Raw genomic sequence first — 16608 nt, 5'->3', positions numbered from 1 at the left:
GTTCTATGTATTTAAAATGATTGCATCAAAAGAGATTTATTTATTCTAATCTGTCAAAGTGATTCCTTGTTCTGGTATTGAGTGTTTTGATAAACGATTTTTTTTCTTCTTATCGGTTAACGAAGTTGGGCTTTCCGGCAATGGTTGGTGATCGAGGGCCGATGGTATGGCTTCGGGGGGACTATTACGTTTTTCAAATTCTTGTTTCAAAAATTCCACCACATGTCGACCTTGTCGCATACGCAGCATGCGCAATATAGAATCACTGGTGGGTGTGTTAATACTGGATCGACGATGATCGTCCTTCTTGATGAAGCTTTGACGTTTGCCGTGACGAATGGTATTTTTAGAATGATAGATTGTTTTACTACGATCGGCCTGCTTCCCGGTCAGTTTAACACTGCGAGATTTATGATGGGATAGCTTGTATTCTTCTATCAATTGGTCTGTTTCCAGGTTGTAGGCAGCATTGGTAGCAAGCAATGAGTGGTATATTTCGTCTTCTAGATTTTCTAAGGGTATAGCATCACCATCCTCTCCGCCATTGAATAAAATTTTGAGTAACTTTATAAAATAGGTAACGGATCAAAAATAAAAATTAGAATTTTTTTAAATAGGAGTGAAGATTTTTTTTATACCTCTAACCATTTAAAGACGACATGGAGTTCATACATATCTAATGGTTTGATTTCTGCCAGTTGTTCGGATAAAGGAGGCAATAAAACGTTATCTAAAGTTCGCAAGATTTCCCTCCAAATGGTCAGGACTACAGTATGCATGTTTGTTTCTGATAGGTTATCGTTCAAAATCCTGAGATTACTTTCGAGGAATTCAATTAGGGGCGCAATAGCGTTTTCACAGTCTTGCAAGTCAGGCTCGACTTGTTTACTCGTTGCTCGACTAAACGCTGCAAAAAATCCAACCTCGTCTCTACCTAAAAGCTTGTCTATGACTTCACGAGAAAGGCATTGATGGATATAACAGCCCATCTTTTTTTTTGTATTTGTTAAAATCATGATTAGAAAGTTACGTCGTGATAATTTTTTTTTTTTTTTTTTTTTTTGCATATACATACCTTGCCAACAATTATTCCAGCCATATCATTTTCGGAACGCTTCAATGTACGGAACGCTTTGCCGAACCAAAATTGAATATCATTTTTTTCCCCTTCCATACTGACGCGAAGTACAAGGGTGCCCTGAGGAGAAAGATCCAGCACCAACTCATGGGTTTGAAAATCATTGAAATATTCGGGTGCGAGTTTGAACCAGACGACGCCACACTCTTCGTCCGCCGTGATGACATCTTCGTCGTTTACAACGGCCAGTACATCCACGGTTCTTTCGTCGCTAAGCCAAATATCAAATTCTTGATCCCATCGCGGGTTCAAGGTCTCATACATAGTTCTTGTTTTGGTGATAGGTTTGCCATCGATTTCAAATACGACATAGGGATCACTGAGGCCGTTTTTATCGAGAGGCTGTAAATTTTCTGCCCGCACGACTTTAATGGTATACAGATAATTGTTCTGCACTGACTTGTACGTGTTTTGGGGTGTCACGTTTTCTCTCATGAATTGCGCGATTTCGTCCACATTCATCATTTGATAGAGTCGGTCTAGTTTTTTTCGGGCGGCTTCTATATCATTTAATTTTACACAAAGCTGATATGATATAAGTATTCACAACTTTTTGATTTTTTGATTTTTGTTTTTATACCTCTGGCGATAAATCTTCAGGTACACCTTCTTCCTTACTCAAGCCTCTACCGCCCATGATCTGAAATCTTGCTTTATCCATGAGGGATGATGAAGGTGTCTCAGCTGAAGTTTCGCTACTTGCAAGATCGTATAAGATATCCTTCTTCACCAAGTCTTCTAGCGTGTAACAGTAATGTTGAATTCCCTCGCCAATAATTTTAGACAGGAAAGTTTCAAATAAGCAATGTTGAATATTATTCGGCCACTCCAAATCAGATACAAAGTCAACGGCTTGATTAAACATGGAAAACAAGTCAATGATAGACGAAGAATGTAGGATGATATCGCTAATGCGTTGGAACTTTTTTTTGTTGTAGTTTGTTAGTAAAAAAAAAAAAAAAAAAAAAAAAAAAAAAAAAAAAAGAAAGATGAAAAAAAAGGGTACCTGATCCTGTGTAACAGCATTATCAACCCATTCCATGGTCGACGCACTAGTTTTAATAAGCCAACGTTTGACATGGGGCAAGAACCAAGATTCAACTTTGAATAAACTTATCTTATTCCTATGTTTAACCACAATCAGTAATCCATGACTGTCCGTCAATGGTTTAAAGAAAAACTTACTCAGGTCCATATTCATCGTACAATTTTTCCAGATTCAATACTTTAGAATATAGTTCAAAAGCGATATCGACAGGACAAGTTTTTGATTCGGGAGAGTAGGACCAGTTTTCCATTTCCAAGGCAAAGTACGGCATTTGTCTGGCCATGACAATGCTGGGAATAAACAGGACATCCATGATGGGCTCGAAAAACTTTTGTTTCGCCACCACAGTGAGTTCCTTGCTTAGATTATCAGCCATGGTAATCAAATTGAACAAATCGTCCTCTTCGGGATTCCTGGATTTTTTTTCAATTTTCCCCCATCGCTCTACCGCTGCACCCTAACGACGATTCTGTGTTTTTAACATTATGGGATACGAGGGTGAATTTTTTTTTATATGGCAAATGTACCTTGATTATTTCTTCGACAAGTGCAAAGTCAGCTTTTGGATCGGGATGAGCTTCCAAGTAAGCAGGGTTGGTATAGACTTTGTCCAATAAATCAATAATATCTTGAACCCAACCAGGACTAAAAAAAAAAAAAAAAAAGAGTCTTAATGGGAGCTAACTAGAATGGATGCATAAGACCTTTACCTGATTTTCCAATACTTGGATAACCCGTCGGCTAATTCATGTAAAAGAGAATTATTTATTCCTTCCAAAGCGCGCACTAAATTATCCCGCTAACATACAGAAAAAAGAAAAGAAAAAAGACGTTAGATATAAAAAGAATGACGGGTGATTGATTGCATATTTTACATCAACAATGGCCCATGATGAAACATCATTCTCTTTTGACACTCTGTCTATGGATCTCATGGCTTCATCCAGATCGTCAATTTCAAGATCATGTTTGTCGAACTTCGACTTTACCAGAGTGAGATAAAGGATGGCCCTGAAGGGAGAAGATAATCGCCATGTTTTCCAACATTCTCTCAAGAGTTCATCGGATTGTTGTGTCAGGACACTTGTTTTGGCTCTCTCTGATTCGGGTACGGCTGCAATGTTTTCAGTGTCATGATCAAGGCACATATTCATCAGGAAACGGAAACAATTTTTGGGGTCGGAGGGTATAAATGCAAAGGATGTCGTTTGCTCCTATGCACGTTATTACATTAGTTCAGCATAATTTCTTAAAACTAGCGCTCGCGCGCGTGTGAAGGGGATGTATACTACTTACGATGCTACTATTGCTGTTCTGGCTCGATATGGAATGATAGGAATCGGTGCTTTGCTGTCTTGCTAGCAAATTGGTGTTGCCAACGTCTACTTCACTTGATGTGGCAATGCTTAGGTTGGGATTCATCAGCATCATGGATTTCATTAGTTCTGTCAACTGCTTCAGTTCTGTCTTTTGCCAGTTTTCGTACGCTTGTAAAGTTGAAAAATCCTCTTTTTTACCATTGGTGTGAACTTGATTGATGCACTTTTTAAAGTCATTTAACAAAGCCTAAAAAAAAAAAAAATTAAATATGAGTGAATAATTTGTAAGTGTTTTTTTTAAAAAAAGACTACTAACGGATTCAGTACAGATTGGAACAAGCTCTAAGAGTTTCTTACGATGCTCATCGTCATCGACACGAAACAATTTTTTGATTGTGAGTACCATTGGAAAATCTTCGAGGCTATCAATGATTGTACTACTCGAGGACGACGAAGAAGATCTTTTTTCAGCCTGTATTGACCTTTTTTGGGTATTATTGTGGGGAGTACAAAAACCGGAAAGTTTTTCTAATAACTCCGGCGTGGCAGCTGAAGGGGCATCTTGTTGGATAGTCTGTATTACCATTTCTGCAAACCTGGCAATGAACTTTTGTAAATCCGCGTACCATAAAGCAGGATCCTCTTTATCGTTCTTTAAATGGGCTTCACTTGATTTTAGAAACATGATGACCGTGTCATTGATGGTTCCCGTCGGCCTATAGCGATGTTCACTTAGATTCTTCTTTACCGTTTTACATACGGTTCTAAACCTGGTATCCAGATATTCAGGCTTTGAAGTATCCCTTTCTTTATAAACATCCTCTAAGCGCTTCATCAGGCCCTTCACAATTTCTCGAGTTAATTTGTCGGTTTGTTTACCGTCCGAAAATATGTCTGTCAAACTAGAGAAACTATGGTGAAGAGAAGAGTGTCTGTCTTCCTTCTTTTTGTTGTTGTTGTTGCTGTTGCTGTTCAAGGAAGACGTTGGCGAGATTCCAGATGCTGGCTTTTTTTTTTCTGCTTGTTCGAGATTAGCTCTTATAGCACAACGTAAAGCAAAGTCGTACACGACATCAGAGCTGACGTGTCTACTGGAGCCTCTTTTATTGATTTTGGTGGCTCCTCTTCGTATAGTCGATACTTTTGCTGACTTTATCAAGTTGGGCATATAGAGTATAAAGAAAATTCAAAGGGTTTAAAAAAAACTAAAATAATAAAAAAAAGAAATGGGTTCTATTTAAAGAATTTATTTAACTCCTACTTCTTTTCAACACGTGAGTTAGTTTTATAATTATACCTTGACCACTTGTCTTGGATACCTGGGTTTCCATTAGATCGATAATGCAACAATTTAGCTGGCAAAAAAAAAAAAGATGTGTCTATGACTGATGTTTATGGGAAGGAAAATCATAATATTTATTGCAGCGAAAAAATAAAGGGTTGTTTGAGTCAAATCAACAAAAATTTATATTTCGGATCTTCCTTTTTCTTCTCTTCCACACACAAAAAAAGAGGATGAGCACAAATAATAATAATACGAATAGCAGTAACGCGACTAGCGTATTTATCGACCACGTCAAACAAGTGCTGACAACACTACCACCACTGACCAAGTTTGCACTGGTTGTCCCCACTGCACTTTATCTTGTGGATCTCTTTGTCTCGTCATTCTTTAGCTTTTTATACTGGACCTATCTGGATGCGCATCTCGTCATTGACCGATGGCAAAGTAAGGCATATACTAACAATGGTAATTAAAGCAGCGTCTAAATATAAGTACTCTTCTATAGTTCAAAGACTTGTGTTGTACCCCATTTCCTCAAAATCACTCCTTGAGATGATCATTACAACCTTTTGGTTGTTACCCGAGATATTCAAGGCTGAGAAGAAGCTAGGCACCCTTCGACTAGGATGGGTACTCTTGACTTTATTTACAATTGTACCAGCACTTGTCTATATAGCCATTATCCAAGTGTTGACGACATATACCCCACAATCCGAATTCAACGGTACTGCAGGATACTTTGGTATGGCAGGATGGGTCGTGGGCCTAGTTGTTGTAAATTACCTGAAGGAAGAAGGTGAATCGGATAGAATGTAAGGCATTTTTTATTTAAACAAGATGATAAACACTGTTTGACACGAATGATTTTTTTTTAGGATTGCTGGATCGATTCGTATTCCTAACAAGGCTTGGCCAGTGATTGTATTGATCTTTTTTGTGTTTTTAGCACCTGGTTTATCTTTTATTTTGAATTTCACCTCGGCGTTAATTGCCTTTGTTTGTGAGTAACGCCAAAGAGATAGAGAGAGAGAGAGAGAGAGAAAGGTACTAATAATTAAGACATTAGTCGTGGATGAAAAGTATTCAAAGTATGTTGTTCCGTCTGACGAGACAATGACGCGTTATGAAGGAAAAGCATGGTTGAGCTTCTTGACAAGATCACCCAACTTTGTGTCGGTGGATTCAAGTGGCGTTTACTTGCCAATCTTTAGCGCACCCTCTGTAGTAAATACGCCAAGCCCAAACCAAAGATCGAGTTCCGCTTCTCCCAGCTTCCCTGGTACAGGTGTTCGTCTGGGTTCTTGAACATTTATATTAATTGCATTAATAAATGAAGCACCATTCTTTCAGTTGAATATAGAATTGCTTTTTTATTTATTTTGAACCAAGAAGCCTCCTATACAAGGTGTTCGCATTGTTGGTAAGACTGGATGTGGCTGCATTAGCCTACATGATACATTTGTGATTTAAACTACATACACGGGTTACAATTTAACAGGTGCTGCTGCCATATGAAATTTATCTACATATTTGAGTAACCCAGAAAAGACAAACGTCTTATCAAAGGACATGCCAACATAACTGCTGTCCAGCAGGAACTATCTCAAACTTCCCAAGAAAGTGAGATCAAGGTTTCAACCTGCTTATTCCAGAAAGTTAGAAAGCTTGGCAGAACGAGTCCGTGCAACAGTGGCCAGGAGAGCTATTTATACTTCTTTTTGGGGGACGCACAAATCAGCCACACTTTTTATTTTATTTGTTTGTTTCAAAAAGCTTTTTTATTTATATATGTATTCAAGTAATTACAAAAGGGTGAAGGTCATTTTTTTTTCCAAAGCAACTTAATCTTCCTGGAAAGAAGTAACAGTTTGACCTTGTTGAATTTGTCGAGCAGCCTTTAATCCACCCAAGACAGCAGAATTGGGACATTTATCAGGAGCAAAATGCACAATAAAATCTCCAGGAACATAAAGTTTGGGGAAAGTATTGAATGTATGATCGTCGTTTTCAAGTAAGAGGACATGTTCCTTGTAGCCGGGCTCTTGAATTAAATCCCACATGGCTCCCTGTTCATAAGAGGGACCCTTATTATACCAATAGGTAGACTCTTGCAAGGTGTTGAGGAACTTCTGTGCCCATTCGGTGTTACGCATAAAGAAGACACCGGCATTGATCATCTTGTCCTTTGTTGGCTTAGAAATAACCAAATCAATCGTCTTTTCAAAAGCACGAGGACCTTCGGGGAAACTGTTTCTGAATTCATCAAGAAGTGTCTGTACAGTTTGTTCAGGGTTCATAATCACAGCATCCATATCCATCCAAAACAACCAATCATATTTGGGGAGCACCTTTTGGACAACGTCAATCTTACCCCAAACAGGTCTTCTCTTTTCTTCACGAAGTTGTTGCTGAGCAAACTCACCGGAACGAGCAACAAAAGCATAATTGTGCTTAAGAGCATAACTACGCTTATTATCGGCGGCGAGAGATGCTGAAGGTTCCATACAGTTGTCGTAGATAAATGAGCTGGTGACAACAGCAATGCTGGCTTTTTCCAGAGGTTTACACACAGAGGAGCCACCAAGATTAAGCGTATGGGCGACAGCGGCAAAATCGGAATCTTGATAGATGTTGGAAACTGCAATGGTCAAATCAGCAATGGATTCCACATGATTTTTCCAAGTAGCAAAGCGGTTGGTTTCAGAGATAAAGAATGGCGAGTTTTCTTTCAATGCTTGAAGACGACTCAGTTCCTTTTTGGCGGTGACAAAGTTAAGTTGAACCGAAACAGAACGATGGAATTCATAAAAGTTGGCCATCAACGTATTTTCGCCTTCGGTGATAACATCCTTGTACTCAGATTCGTTCTCCAACAGCTTCTGGACAGCAGTTGAACCGGCTACAAGGGCGTTTTTATTACCAGGAGAGACCCAAGCAAGATCAGTAGCGAGTTTACCGGTAGGGAATTGACCTACTTCGGATTGAATCGTTTGCTGGATATAGTTGAGTTGAATAAGAGAATAAGCATCTTGGATAACAAGATAATCATAGGTAACACCTCTTTCTTTTAAAGTAGTTTCGGCCTAGTTATTTTCTGTAATTAGATCCAAAAAGTCGACGAGTTTTAAAATATATATATAAATACTTTACCCATTTTAAGACTTCATCTTGACTGTAAGCAGATTGATCTACCTTCTCCAAATCGTTCCATTCAATTTTTTCAGTTTCGTATAAGCGACGTTCAGGGGTCTTTGACATGGGCTTTTCGCCATACACCCAGAACATGTAATTGAAGCCCTTATCCTTTTTCATACATGGTTCCAAATTATCCTCCATGCCAAAATAAGTCTTACGAATTAATTGACGGCGACTTAAATTACTTGCTCTAGAAGCGATAATCATGAGATATTTGAAGTGCTGTGGTGTAGACTCATCGGGGAGGATAGGTAGTGTGCTTGGTTTTGTCTTCTTCTTCTGGTCTTCCACTGCCTTTGCAGGTGCCTTTTCTGTTACTACCGCAGGTGCTGGTTCTGGTTGTTCATCTAAATCGGCCTCATCATCTTCAATAACAACAGAAGGAGCCACCGTTGTGGTCTTTGGACTCTGTGCTGACCCACTATCAACCACCGTGTTGCTCAAGCGATCTAAATCCGAGTTGAACCATAAGACAAAGAACACCGCCACCAGCAATAGCACGAAAATCGTTCTCTTCTTTCGGCCAAACCGAGACCCACCGAATATAGTTGCGTTTTCTGCTCTCGCATTATTTGGGAAAGGCAACTCTGAACCAGCCATTTTGTATATTCAGACACAACAACAAGCGATAAGAGAAAAAAAAAGAAAAAGAAAAAGAGGTACAGCTTTTTTTCTTTTTTTTTTGGGACTAGATGTTTATTTTTAGTAACAGCTAGCTCACAGCTCCGCCTGGTTTGGGAGGGCAGTCCCAAAATTGGGCTTATTCAAATAATGCGTGGCGTACATCAACATGATGCTTATTGTATCAAAGTACTTCACATGATCGAAAAAGATTGAGACACTTTAAGTGGCAGAAAGTATTGATTCTATGTGTGATGCTCAATGGGAGGTGTACAGTGTATTGCGCACACAAATGTAACAGTACGGGAATTTCAATATAGGTGCCCTTAATCAAATGCATTATTGTTAATTACTTTAAATGAACATATCCCAAGGCCAATATACATAAAATGAGTAAAGGTGCATATATAGCCCTATTACTTCAACAATAGTCCTTTGCTAAACTGCTACGTCAACAACAACAGCAGCAACAACAAAAAGAAAAAAAAATGCTTATTTATACTTCATTTCAACCTTGACAAGTAAATCTTTTATCTGCAATGTGATAGAAAAGGGTTATAAAGCTGCAAGCATTGTTCAATTATAGCTTTATACAATGCTTCCGCTGCCATTTGAAAACATTGGTCGGAAGTTGAAAACTAATTAGTCATTTATTTGAACTTCATTTGATCATTTTTGTGAACTTGGGCTTCGGCCCTCTAGCAAAGTGGTTAGAACCCTTGACTTCTAAAGTCAAGATGTGAGATCGATTCCTGGCGAAAGTTCTGTCCTGTCCCCAATTACCCCTTCTGTTTGCCTCTGTTATCGTCTCTGGTGCGCGCTTCTGCGTAGTCCAAAATATTCTTTAATTCCTATACTCTCCCAATCTCGTCATCATCCCTCCGCGATATAATACGTTTAAATCAGATAAATATTCCTTCATCCAATAAATTTTTTGCCTAGTCACAAAAACCTGTTATGTCACATTTTACTTTATTTCAAGGATAATATCCCATTCTCGGATCTCGCTTTCATCAAAGTCTTCTGCTTGATTTAGCCCAACTGTATCCGTTTGCTCTGCGACTATTGACATCCAACGATCACTTGTTCGGGTCGATTAAAACTGAACCATTGACTGACTTTTTTCGAAACACTATATTAATCAATCAAATTTCAACCAAGTCCTTCCGGGAGGAAATGGTGCACCGCACTCCTCACCGAGTTACGTCTGTCAGTCGTTACACCGGTTCTACTTGCAAAGCTTTTTGGCGTAGTCGGTTGAACATCCGTACTAAAAACGTCTGGTTTCAAATTCTGCATAATAAGGTTAATACGACCCTCACCATGCATAGATATCTCCCACCGCTAGTAGACTCTCCTCTCTGCCCGTTATGCTCTGCAAGCTCTCATTACCCCGAGGATATGTTTGTCTCTTGTCAGCGTGTTTGGCAGATTTGGAAACGATCCTTCACATATCTATATCCGCAATCACCTGCCTTATATTTACTTAAACCGTCTGAGGTCCTATCCAGTATATACACATTCAACTTTCCCAGTCGCAAAATTTTCCATCTTCAAACCACCCCAATTTTTCTTTTTGGCTCTATCCTTGAAGGCATTTGGAAACACAACTGGAGTTTTATTTTTGATTCCACACCTTTTATCCCGGATCAGGTTGTCTGTACTATCATTGGTATCGCTCACACCTATATCAACCAGCACAACGTGAACTCAGCCAATTTTCTTATCACTTAATTTTCTTAATTTACCTTTTGTTTTTCTTCGCATTTTAATTCATCCCTTACTACATCAATGCATACCTCTCATTATGACATGTGACTTTCATTGAATCTTAAATAAAATTAGGATTTATACAAAAAAAAAAAAGTATAGAATAGACTTTTTTTCGAAGTCCTTTCTATCGTAGGGTGGTCTACGAAAATTGGTATTTTTTCCAACCTTAGTTTCGATTTGTGTTTTTTATCTCTTCAAATTGGAAATGTCTAGAACTCCGTATTTTTTCGAATAAATAAATGTATTTTTTAGAATCACGCGTGTCATATCATCTAAACTTCATGGGCTGATCGATTTCTTTTTTCCCAAAACTCTGCTTCACTGTCATTACAAGCTACTACTGGAACGCAGATAGACTATTACCAAGCTCTGACTTGCTTGGGAGGTTTTTGTAGACATTTCTATCTTAGGTAAGGGCTCAAACATTATGGATGATAAAATAGACAAATGAAATCATCCTGACATAAGCTTGTTTATTTATAAATAAAGCTGGTCCACACACTTTATTCTTCTTCTTTTCTTTTCCCTTAACATACTTATTTTATCGTATGAAAGTAACCGATCACATAAAAAGGTTAGTTAGTAATGACTCTTGTTTCTTTGAAAAGAAGCTAAATTGAAAAAGATATATTGTGATATTGCGGCTGCGGCTGCGGCTAGTCTTTGCTATAGGAGGGCGACCTCCTAGGCAGGGTTCTTGAGTTTTTGGAACTCAAGAACAGTGAATGGCTGTGATTGCGCTGTAAATAGCTGTGATCATACTGGCCTGCTGGTTTTCTGGCCAGAATTCCTGTAAGTGGTATAAAAAAAATACGCTTGAAAAAAATACGCTTGAAAAAAATACGTAGACAAGAACGACATAGGAGAGAAAACCAGAAAATACAAGCTGATGTTTCATATCTGGAAAATAAAAGGCTCACTAGAAAAATACGTACAAAAAAATTCTATCAAGTATTTTTTAGCCACCACAGAAAAAGACTTGTTACATCAGTAGGAAAGGGAAATAACAATGTCGTATGGTCATTTCTGGGAAACTGGTCCGGCATTACTACGTTTATGAAGGGTCATACTAGGAGAAGCTTAAAACCAGTAATTACAGAGCTTCAAAAAACAGAAAAGGACAAGTTTATGGTTGTTGACGAATATAAATCAACTGTTACTTGCACTTCGTGTTTTGAAACCACTACTAAGCAAGTAGTTAGAAGAGGGGATACCATAAAAAGATTAAAAGGTGCAGTAGTTTGCGTTAACAAAGACTGTCCGAGACGCATGCATAACAAGTCAACCACGTCAAATCGAGACCAAAATGGTGCGTTAAACATTGCTCTGATAGGATTCTCAGCATTAGTTTCAGAAGATGGTCTTACTCTCCCACCTTTCCGCCGTGGTGTAAATAATCCAAATAAGTAAATAGCCAAAACTCTATGATTGAATATACTTTTTACTAACATAATCTGTTAAAGGTTTAACTTATCAAATAATCTCATGCAAGCCAGATTAGCTATGCAAGGATCTCCGGGTGAGCCGGTAACTAATTTTTCTCTGTGACTTGTCACCCCAGACATGTTGCCTGAGCCAAAAATATAAATCACAGTTTTCCTTTTTTTCCCTTTTTTTATTTAAAAATTAAATTAAATAAATGTCTAAGTTCTCTAACGTCTCGGTCGAACAGCTCATTACGCCAACAGAAAGAAAGGATGCTTTAAAAGTTCGTATCGCCGTGTTTGTAGATGAACAGAAATATTCGATGGAAAGTGAATTAGACAGGTAAAAAGGGAAAAAAAGGGGGGGGGTACAGAGAACTCCGTGTTGAACCCTGTAATTCATAAATTGTAAAAAAAAAAAAAAAAAAAAAAAAAAAAAAATTAGTTATGATGATGTCTCTGAGCACTGGGCTGCATATTGTGACGAGACAAATGAAGATGGCTCGATTAGAAAGCATGTTCCTGTCGGCACCATTCGTTTGATCCCTCAGCCACAACACGTTGCCAAATTAGGTCGTTTGGCTGTGCTCAGTTCTGCTCGCGGACTTCACATTGGCCAAAAGCTTGTCAAAAGCTTTATTCAGCACTGCAAGGACAATGGTTTCCATAGTATTGTTTTACATTCACAATACCCTAGACGTGGATTTTACGCCAAGCTTGGATTTGTTATTGAAGAAGGCGATGAAATCTTTGACGAGGATGGAACTCCTCATATTCGTATGTGGTTGCGTAATATTTAGACTAAATGGTAGTATAATTAAAAGCAGTAATTTATTTATCTATCATCTCCACCGGGATGAATGTGTGTGGGGTCTCTTATCTACCGCAACACTCTACCAAAAGTTTATTTTTTTCTCCCCGTTTACGTGATGTTCCCAACGATATGAGTTTGACAAATGCATTTTTAAAATCCTCAAAAAACCTGTCTTGATCTTCAGCATAAAGCTCGACGTAGGGTCTGAATGGTTCTTTAAGAAAGGCCATATCTGTAGGCAGCATCATCAATGAATGCGTTTCTTCGTCTTCAAACTGCCTGGGTCCATCCCATACTTTCTCTTTCCAGGTACGCTCTAGAAGCATCTTGTAGAAATTGTTTGTAAACTCTGTCTGATTATGTGTCCACGGGCCGTCAAATCCTTGATGGCTTTTATGGCATTCACCTACAGCATGAGCACCAATAAGAGCAACCGTCTCTTGCACAGTGAAGCCTAATCTGTCTAAAAACACATCAATGATATGGCCTTTATTTAGATGGCCATCTGGTAAGCGGTTGCGAGGTGGGATATCTTCTATATCGTCTGTATCAAATCTACCGCCAGACCAAGGGATATGGGGGCCACCCATTTGTTCGACAGCGACACAACCTCCTAGACTATATAAAAAGAAAACGGTTATTTTTTCTTAAAAAAAAAAAAAATAGGCTATGGGTGGTTTACCTACGTGTAAAGATCTGCATATGTCAACCAAGGATGCTTATCATGAACAGGCTGCAAAGCATTTCTACCGTTCTCCAGTCCTTTGTTAGCGGTGTCAGAATATTGTTCTTCAAATCGCATTGTTCCGCCTTGACTACCGCCGTTATTTTGGTGTCTGTTGTAAGTTGCGCAGGAATGCCAGGCAAGGCGGATCCTAGAGAAAAAGAAAGATTTTAGGCCGCTTTTTTTTTTCTGTTTGATTAGAAGCTTCTCTTTTTACATCGATGGACCAAAAGTGCCTTTATCGTATCTTTCTGCAGGGATAGCTTCAATGATATCCTTCCTGACGGCGTCATAATCTCCGATTTTAGAGTCCATTGTTAAAAGGTGTTATACCTTTTGATTCGTTTTTTAGGGCGTTTTTAATACTTGGTCCAATTTTAAAATTCCCTATTGCTTTTATCTAATGGCATCCCCTTTTATGAAACAGCCACAAAAACTGAAAATAGAGGGATTTTGCACTGTAAATACCCATTTTTAAATTTCCTACTTCATTGGGGAATGTCTGATAATATCAACAATTGAATCATCCTGACGTATACGAGACCTTTTTTATCAGTTTACAAATAAAACCCATTCAAACACTTTTTCCTTCCCTTCTTCTCTTTGTTTTCTTTTTATGCATATCCTGTATATTACAATACCAACAACGGCGGGCCAGAATATGGAGTAGTAAGCCGTCTTTGTTGGTTCCAAAATACGTAAGAAAAGAATGGATCACGTATTTCTAAAAAATACGTTTAAACATTTACAAAAAGAGGTAGGTGTAGACACTGTCGCAGGAAAGACCGATAGGCTTTAACCAGCCCACTAGTTTTCCTCTTTTTCAACAACAAGGTCAAGAAACTAAATCAAACTGTTGTCAACCGTGTGGCAGCAGGACAGGTCGTCCAACGTCACGTCAATGCAATAAAGGAACTCCCTGAAAACTCAATGGCTGGGAGAAACAAACAAAGTGGTTCTTATTCGGATTTGAACAAAGGAAAAAAATACATGGCTTTGCGTTATTTATGTATCCCACTTCTAACAATGCAAGTAATAAACAAGCTGTTATCCCAAGGCATTCCTTTACTAGTTATTTTTTATTCGGTTATTGTAAATAGTCTATTCTAAAGGATACCCTGTCTCTTAAGATCTTCATAAGTCTTTTTGTTGTACACGTTTCCTTCCGCGTCCTCATATTCCTCAACAATATCTGCCTTAGCTTCTGCACTACTACCTTCCTTTCTTTGCTTTTGATATACTGTTTATATATATTTTTTTAAAAAAAAGTTAATATCAAGCATAATAGTATCGCATACGAAAATAAACTTACAGGCAAGGACATCGTCAATTTTTGTGATTTCATGGAATTGACGAGTATTGGGGATACCCAAAGAACGCATACCTTGTGCGTGTCTCCATTCTTGGAAATGCTTATCAAAAGCCTTTCTGCCCATATAGACATAATTACCGCAGATCTCACAAGGGTATTCAACACCAAGACCATGTAACTTGTACAGCCAGTATGGAATAGGCTTACCATCCCAACCAAGTGGTAATTTAAGGGGATTATAAATCTTTTCGTCATCGTCTTCGTCAGAGTCTTGGTCTACATATTCCACCTTTTCTTGTTCTTGCTCCAACTAGAAGCAAAATAAAAATTGGATGTGAATAGACTGTTTTTTTTTTTGGTTTAGTCAAATAGATACTTACAGTACGCTCCTTATCTGTTAATGCTTGCTTTCTTTCAACATTCGATTTACTTTCTTCTCTGAAATCAGCCAGTGCTTCAGCGTATTTGGAGACTAAACGCTCTTTCCAGGCAATCGCCTTTCTCTTATCGTCTTTTACACCAACCACATTATCTACCGTTCCGACGGCTGCTGAAGAATCGCTGCCTTGCTCGTCTAATTTCTTTTGTGCCTTGATGTGTTTTTTCGCCGAAAGATGTGCATCGAAGACAGTTTGCTTCGAGAATTGTTTTTGACAAGCAGGACAAAATAAATCGTGATTTGTGCTATCGACATCCTCCCAACCAGCAACCTTTCCTTGTTCCCACTCATCGTTGAATTCCAAAAGAGCTTCTTCTTCCAACGCAGCGATGTCATAAAGAGGCTTTGCTCGACGGAAAAAGCTATGGAGATACTGAAATAGTTCGTTTAAATAAGTTTTGTAGTCCTCGGTTGTTTTGATAGCTTTAGGATATACGGTGACAAAATCATCAAATTCGCTCAAGTATTGAAGGTAGTCCAACTTTTTGACACCCTTTAAATTGATGTACATGGTGTGGAGTGTGTTTAAATCAAGGTATCTACCGGTACTTTCTTCACCCGAGAATAACTTTTCCAACTCTGTTATAAAAATAAGATTATCTTTTCCCTGCTTTTTTTTTTTTTTTATTTCGTTGAAGCCTTACCTTCATAATCGCTTTCGTCCTTCTTTTGAGAAAGGTAAATGAATTCCATCTCTGGTGGAACTACAGCTTCATTAGGGTATTTGCGATGATGTTCCTTAATAACCTTGAGACGTTCATAAAATTCACTAAACTCTGAAGATCCAGACAGAGCTTCCATTTCAGATTGACGAAGACTATATATTAAAAAGGGCATTTGGATGAAACGAGGATAAATAAGATCGCGTAGATATGAAAACTTACCCGTCTTTGTCTTCGTAAAGTTCGTAAAGATATTCGCTTTTCTCAGCAATACGTGTCAAAAACTTGTCTACCACATGCTCATTGTAAAGCTTTTCACGGTGGGTTTTGGCATCATCCATATACTGATCTACAATGGCTTGCTCAAGGCGCTCAATGTCTTCGTGAGCACTAAGTGATAGAACAATATTGTGTTATTATTAGCAGTAAGGTTTTTTTTTTTAAAATAGAAAGAATTGAGTTGTGATGTCTGGGGAGGTCGAACCTTCTTTGCTTTTCGAGTACGTTATCCATGTTAAAAGTTTGGTGTTGGGGAGAAAGAAACAGAAATTTTTGAGATTCTGTTTAATTGTTGCGCTTTTCAGCACGGCGTGACTATGAAAAAAAAAAAACCCATCAATGACAGAAATCAAAACTCTCCATGAATTTGTATTCTAATATAGTCCTTTGTCACCTGATAATCCTCATTTGTTTTGGGCATGTATGGTTTGGAAATTTCAACACTGTGAATTTTTATAAGGTCCCCTCGCTTAAAAAGTAGTACTCTATGCATACTTCTAAAGTACGACTTCGTTTAAAAGTCTTCAGATGCTATCAAAAGCAATATGCTGGGTTTTAGGGGTCATCTAATGAAT

At 38.3% G+C, this 16608-nt stretch overlaps 6 protein-coding genes across 6 annotated transcripts; 2 read left to right on the top strand and 4 right to left on the bottom strand.

Moving 5' to 3' along the window:
- Positions 1 to 10: 10 nt before the first annotated feature.
- Positions 11 to 4736, bottom strand: EV154DRAFT_515767 (uncharacterized protein). The gene is made up of 11 exons (XM_051602302.1): positions 3822 to 4736; positions 3483 to 3752; positions 3062 to 3400; positions 2897 to 2985; positions 2714 to 2831; positions 2324 to 2643; positions 2145 to 2262; positions 1719 to 2060; positions 1076 to 1663; positions 639 to 989; positions 11 to 564 (listed from the first exon to the last, which is right to left on the bottom strand). The coding sequence occupies exons 1-11, from the start codon at positions 4671 to 4673 to the stop codon at positions 46 to 48; spliced, it is 3906 nt and encodes a 1301-aa protein (XP_051455507.1). The 5' UTR covers positions 4674 to 4736; the 3' UTR covers positions 11 to 45.
- A 35-nt stretch (positions 4737 to 4771) lies between these two features.
- EV154DRAFT_515765 (uncharacterized protein) lies at positions 4772 to 6457 on the top strand. The gene is made up of 4 exons (XM_051602301.1): positions 4772 to 5234; positions 5296 to 5602; positions 5666 to 5790; positions 5857 to 6457. The coding sequence occupies exons 1-4, from the start codon at positions 5021 to 5023 to the stop codon at positions 6093 to 6095; spliced, it is 885 nt and encodes a 294-aa protein (XP_051455506.1). The 5' UTR covers positions 4772 to 5020; the 3' UTR covers positions 6096 to 6457.
- EV154DRAFT_553369 (galactosyl transferase GMA12/MNN10 family-domain-containing protein) lies at positions 6441 to 8627 on the bottom strand. Its single transcript, XM_051605127.1, has 2 exons — positions 7941 to 8627; positions 6441 to 7873 (listed from the first exon to the last, which is right to left on the bottom strand). Exons 1-2 carry the CDS (start codon positions 8583 to 8585, stop codon positions 6632 to 6634), a joined length of 1887 nt encoding a protein of 628 aa, XP_051455505.1. The 5' UTR covers positions 8586 to 8627; the 3' UTR covers positions 6441 to 6631.
- A 2992-nt stretch (positions 8628 to 11619) lies between these two features.
- Positions 11620 to 12641, top strand: EV154DRAFT_291126 (acyl-CoA N-acyltransferase). Its single transcript, XM_051594807.1, has 3 exons — positions 11620 to 11785; positions 11843 to 12146; positions 12249 to 12641. Exons 2-3 carry the CDS (start codon positions 12019 to 12021, stop codon positions 12601 to 12603), a joined length of 483 nt encoding a protein of 160 aa, XP_051455504.1. The 5' UTR covers positions 11620 to 11785; positions 11843 to 12018; the 3' UTR covers positions 12604 to 12641.
- Positions 12642 to 12679: 38 nt separating this feature from the next.
- On the bottom strand, positions 12680 to 13656 carry EV154DRAFT_539041 (heme peroxidase; the record flags this gene model as incomplete). Its single annotated transcript, XM_051604322.1, has 3 exons — positions 12680 to 13235; positions 13304 to 13492; positions 13559 to 13656. The coding sequence occupies 3 exons, from the start codon at positions 13654 to 13656 to the stop codon at positions 12680 to 12682; spliced, it is 843 nt and encodes a 280-aa protein (XP_051455503.1).
- A 730-nt stretch (positions 13657 to 14386) lies between these two features.
- EV154DRAFT_290936 (uncharacterized protein) lies at positions 14387 to 16407 on the bottom strand. Its single transcript, XM_051594805.1, has 6 exons — positions 16239 to 16407; positions 15977 to 16144; positions 15737 to 15909; positions 15034 to 15671; positions 14654 to 14963; positions 14387 to 14581 (listed from the first exon to the last, which is right to left on the bottom strand). Exons 1-6 carry the CDS (start codon positions 16265 to 16267, stop codon positions 14448 to 14450), a joined length of 1452 nt encoding a protein of 483 aa, XP_051455502.1. The 5' UTR covers positions 16268 to 16407; the 3' UTR covers positions 14387 to 14447.
- Between the last annotated feature and the right edge of the window lie 201 nt (positions 16408 to 16608).

Source organism: Mucor mucedo (assembly GCF_025094135.1).
Source record: "Mucor mucedo strain NRRL 3635 chromosome Unknown EV154scaffold_75, whole genome shotgun sequence".
Lineage (NCBI taxonomy): Eukaryota > Fungi > Mucoromycota > Mucoromycetes > Mucorales > Mucoraceae > Mucor > Mucor mucedo.
The sequence above is the reverse complement of the archived record's forward strand: the minus strand, read 5'-3'. Positions and strand labels throughout refer to the sequence as shown.

Excerpts from the sequence above, each read along its gene's own strand:
- EV154DRAFT_515765 (XM_051602301.1), top strand. The coding sequence starts at position 5,021 with ATGAGCACAAATAATAATAATACGAATAGCAGTAACGCGACTAGCGTA. Across the intron at positions 5,235-5,295 it reads CGTCATTGACCGATGGCAAA|TTCAAAGACTTGTGTTGTAC; the intron begins GTAAGGCATATA and ends ACTCTTCTATAG. Across the intron at positions 5,603-5,665 it reads GAAGGTGAATCGGATAGAAT|GATTGCTGGATCGATTCGTA; the intron begins GTAAGGCATTTT and ends ATTTTTTTTTAG.
- EV154DRAFT_290936 (XM_051594805.1), bottom strand. The coding sequence starts at position 16,267 with ATGGATAACGTACTCGAAAAGCAAAGAAG. Across the intron at positions 16,145-16,238 it reads GTACTCGAAAAGCAAAGAAG|TGCTCACGAAGACATTGAGC; the intron begins GTTCGACCTCCC and ends TCTATCACTTAG. Across the intron at positions 15,672-15,736 it reads GGACGAAAGCGATTATGAAG|AGTTGGAAAAGTTATTCTCG; the intron begins GTAAGGCTTCAA and ends TTTTTATAACAG.
- EV154DRAFT_515767 (XM_051602302.1), bottom strand. The coding sequence starts at position 4,673 with ATGCCCAACTTGATAAAGTCAGCAAAAGTATCGACTATACGAAGAGGA. Across the intron at positions 2,644-2,713 it reads TTGTCGAAGAAATAATCAAG|GGTGCAGCGGTAGAGCGATG; the intron begins GTACATTTGCCA and ends AATCGTCGTTAG. Across the intron at positions 2,263-2,323 it reads TACGATGAATATGGACCTGA|GAATAAGATAAGTTTATTCA; the intron begins GTAAGTTTTTCT and ends GGTTAAACATAG.
- EV154DRAFT_291126 (XM_051594807.1), top strand. The coding sequence starts at position 12,019 with ATGTCTAAGTTCTCTAACGTCTCGGTCGAACAGCTCATTACGCCAACA. Across the intron at positions 12,147-12,248 it reads ATGGAAAGTGAATTAGACAG|TTATGATGATGTCTCTGAGC; the intron begins GTAAAAAGGGAA and ends AAAAAAAATTAG.
- EV154DRAFT_553369 (XM_051605127.1), bottom strand. The coding sequence starts at position 8,585 with ATGGCTGGTTCAGAGTTGCCTTTCCCAAATAATGCGAGAGCAGAAAAC. Across the intron at positions 7,874-7,940 it reads AAGATGAAGTCTTAAAATGG|GCCGAAACTACTTTAAAAGA; the intron begins GTAAAGTATTTA and ends GAAAATAACTAG.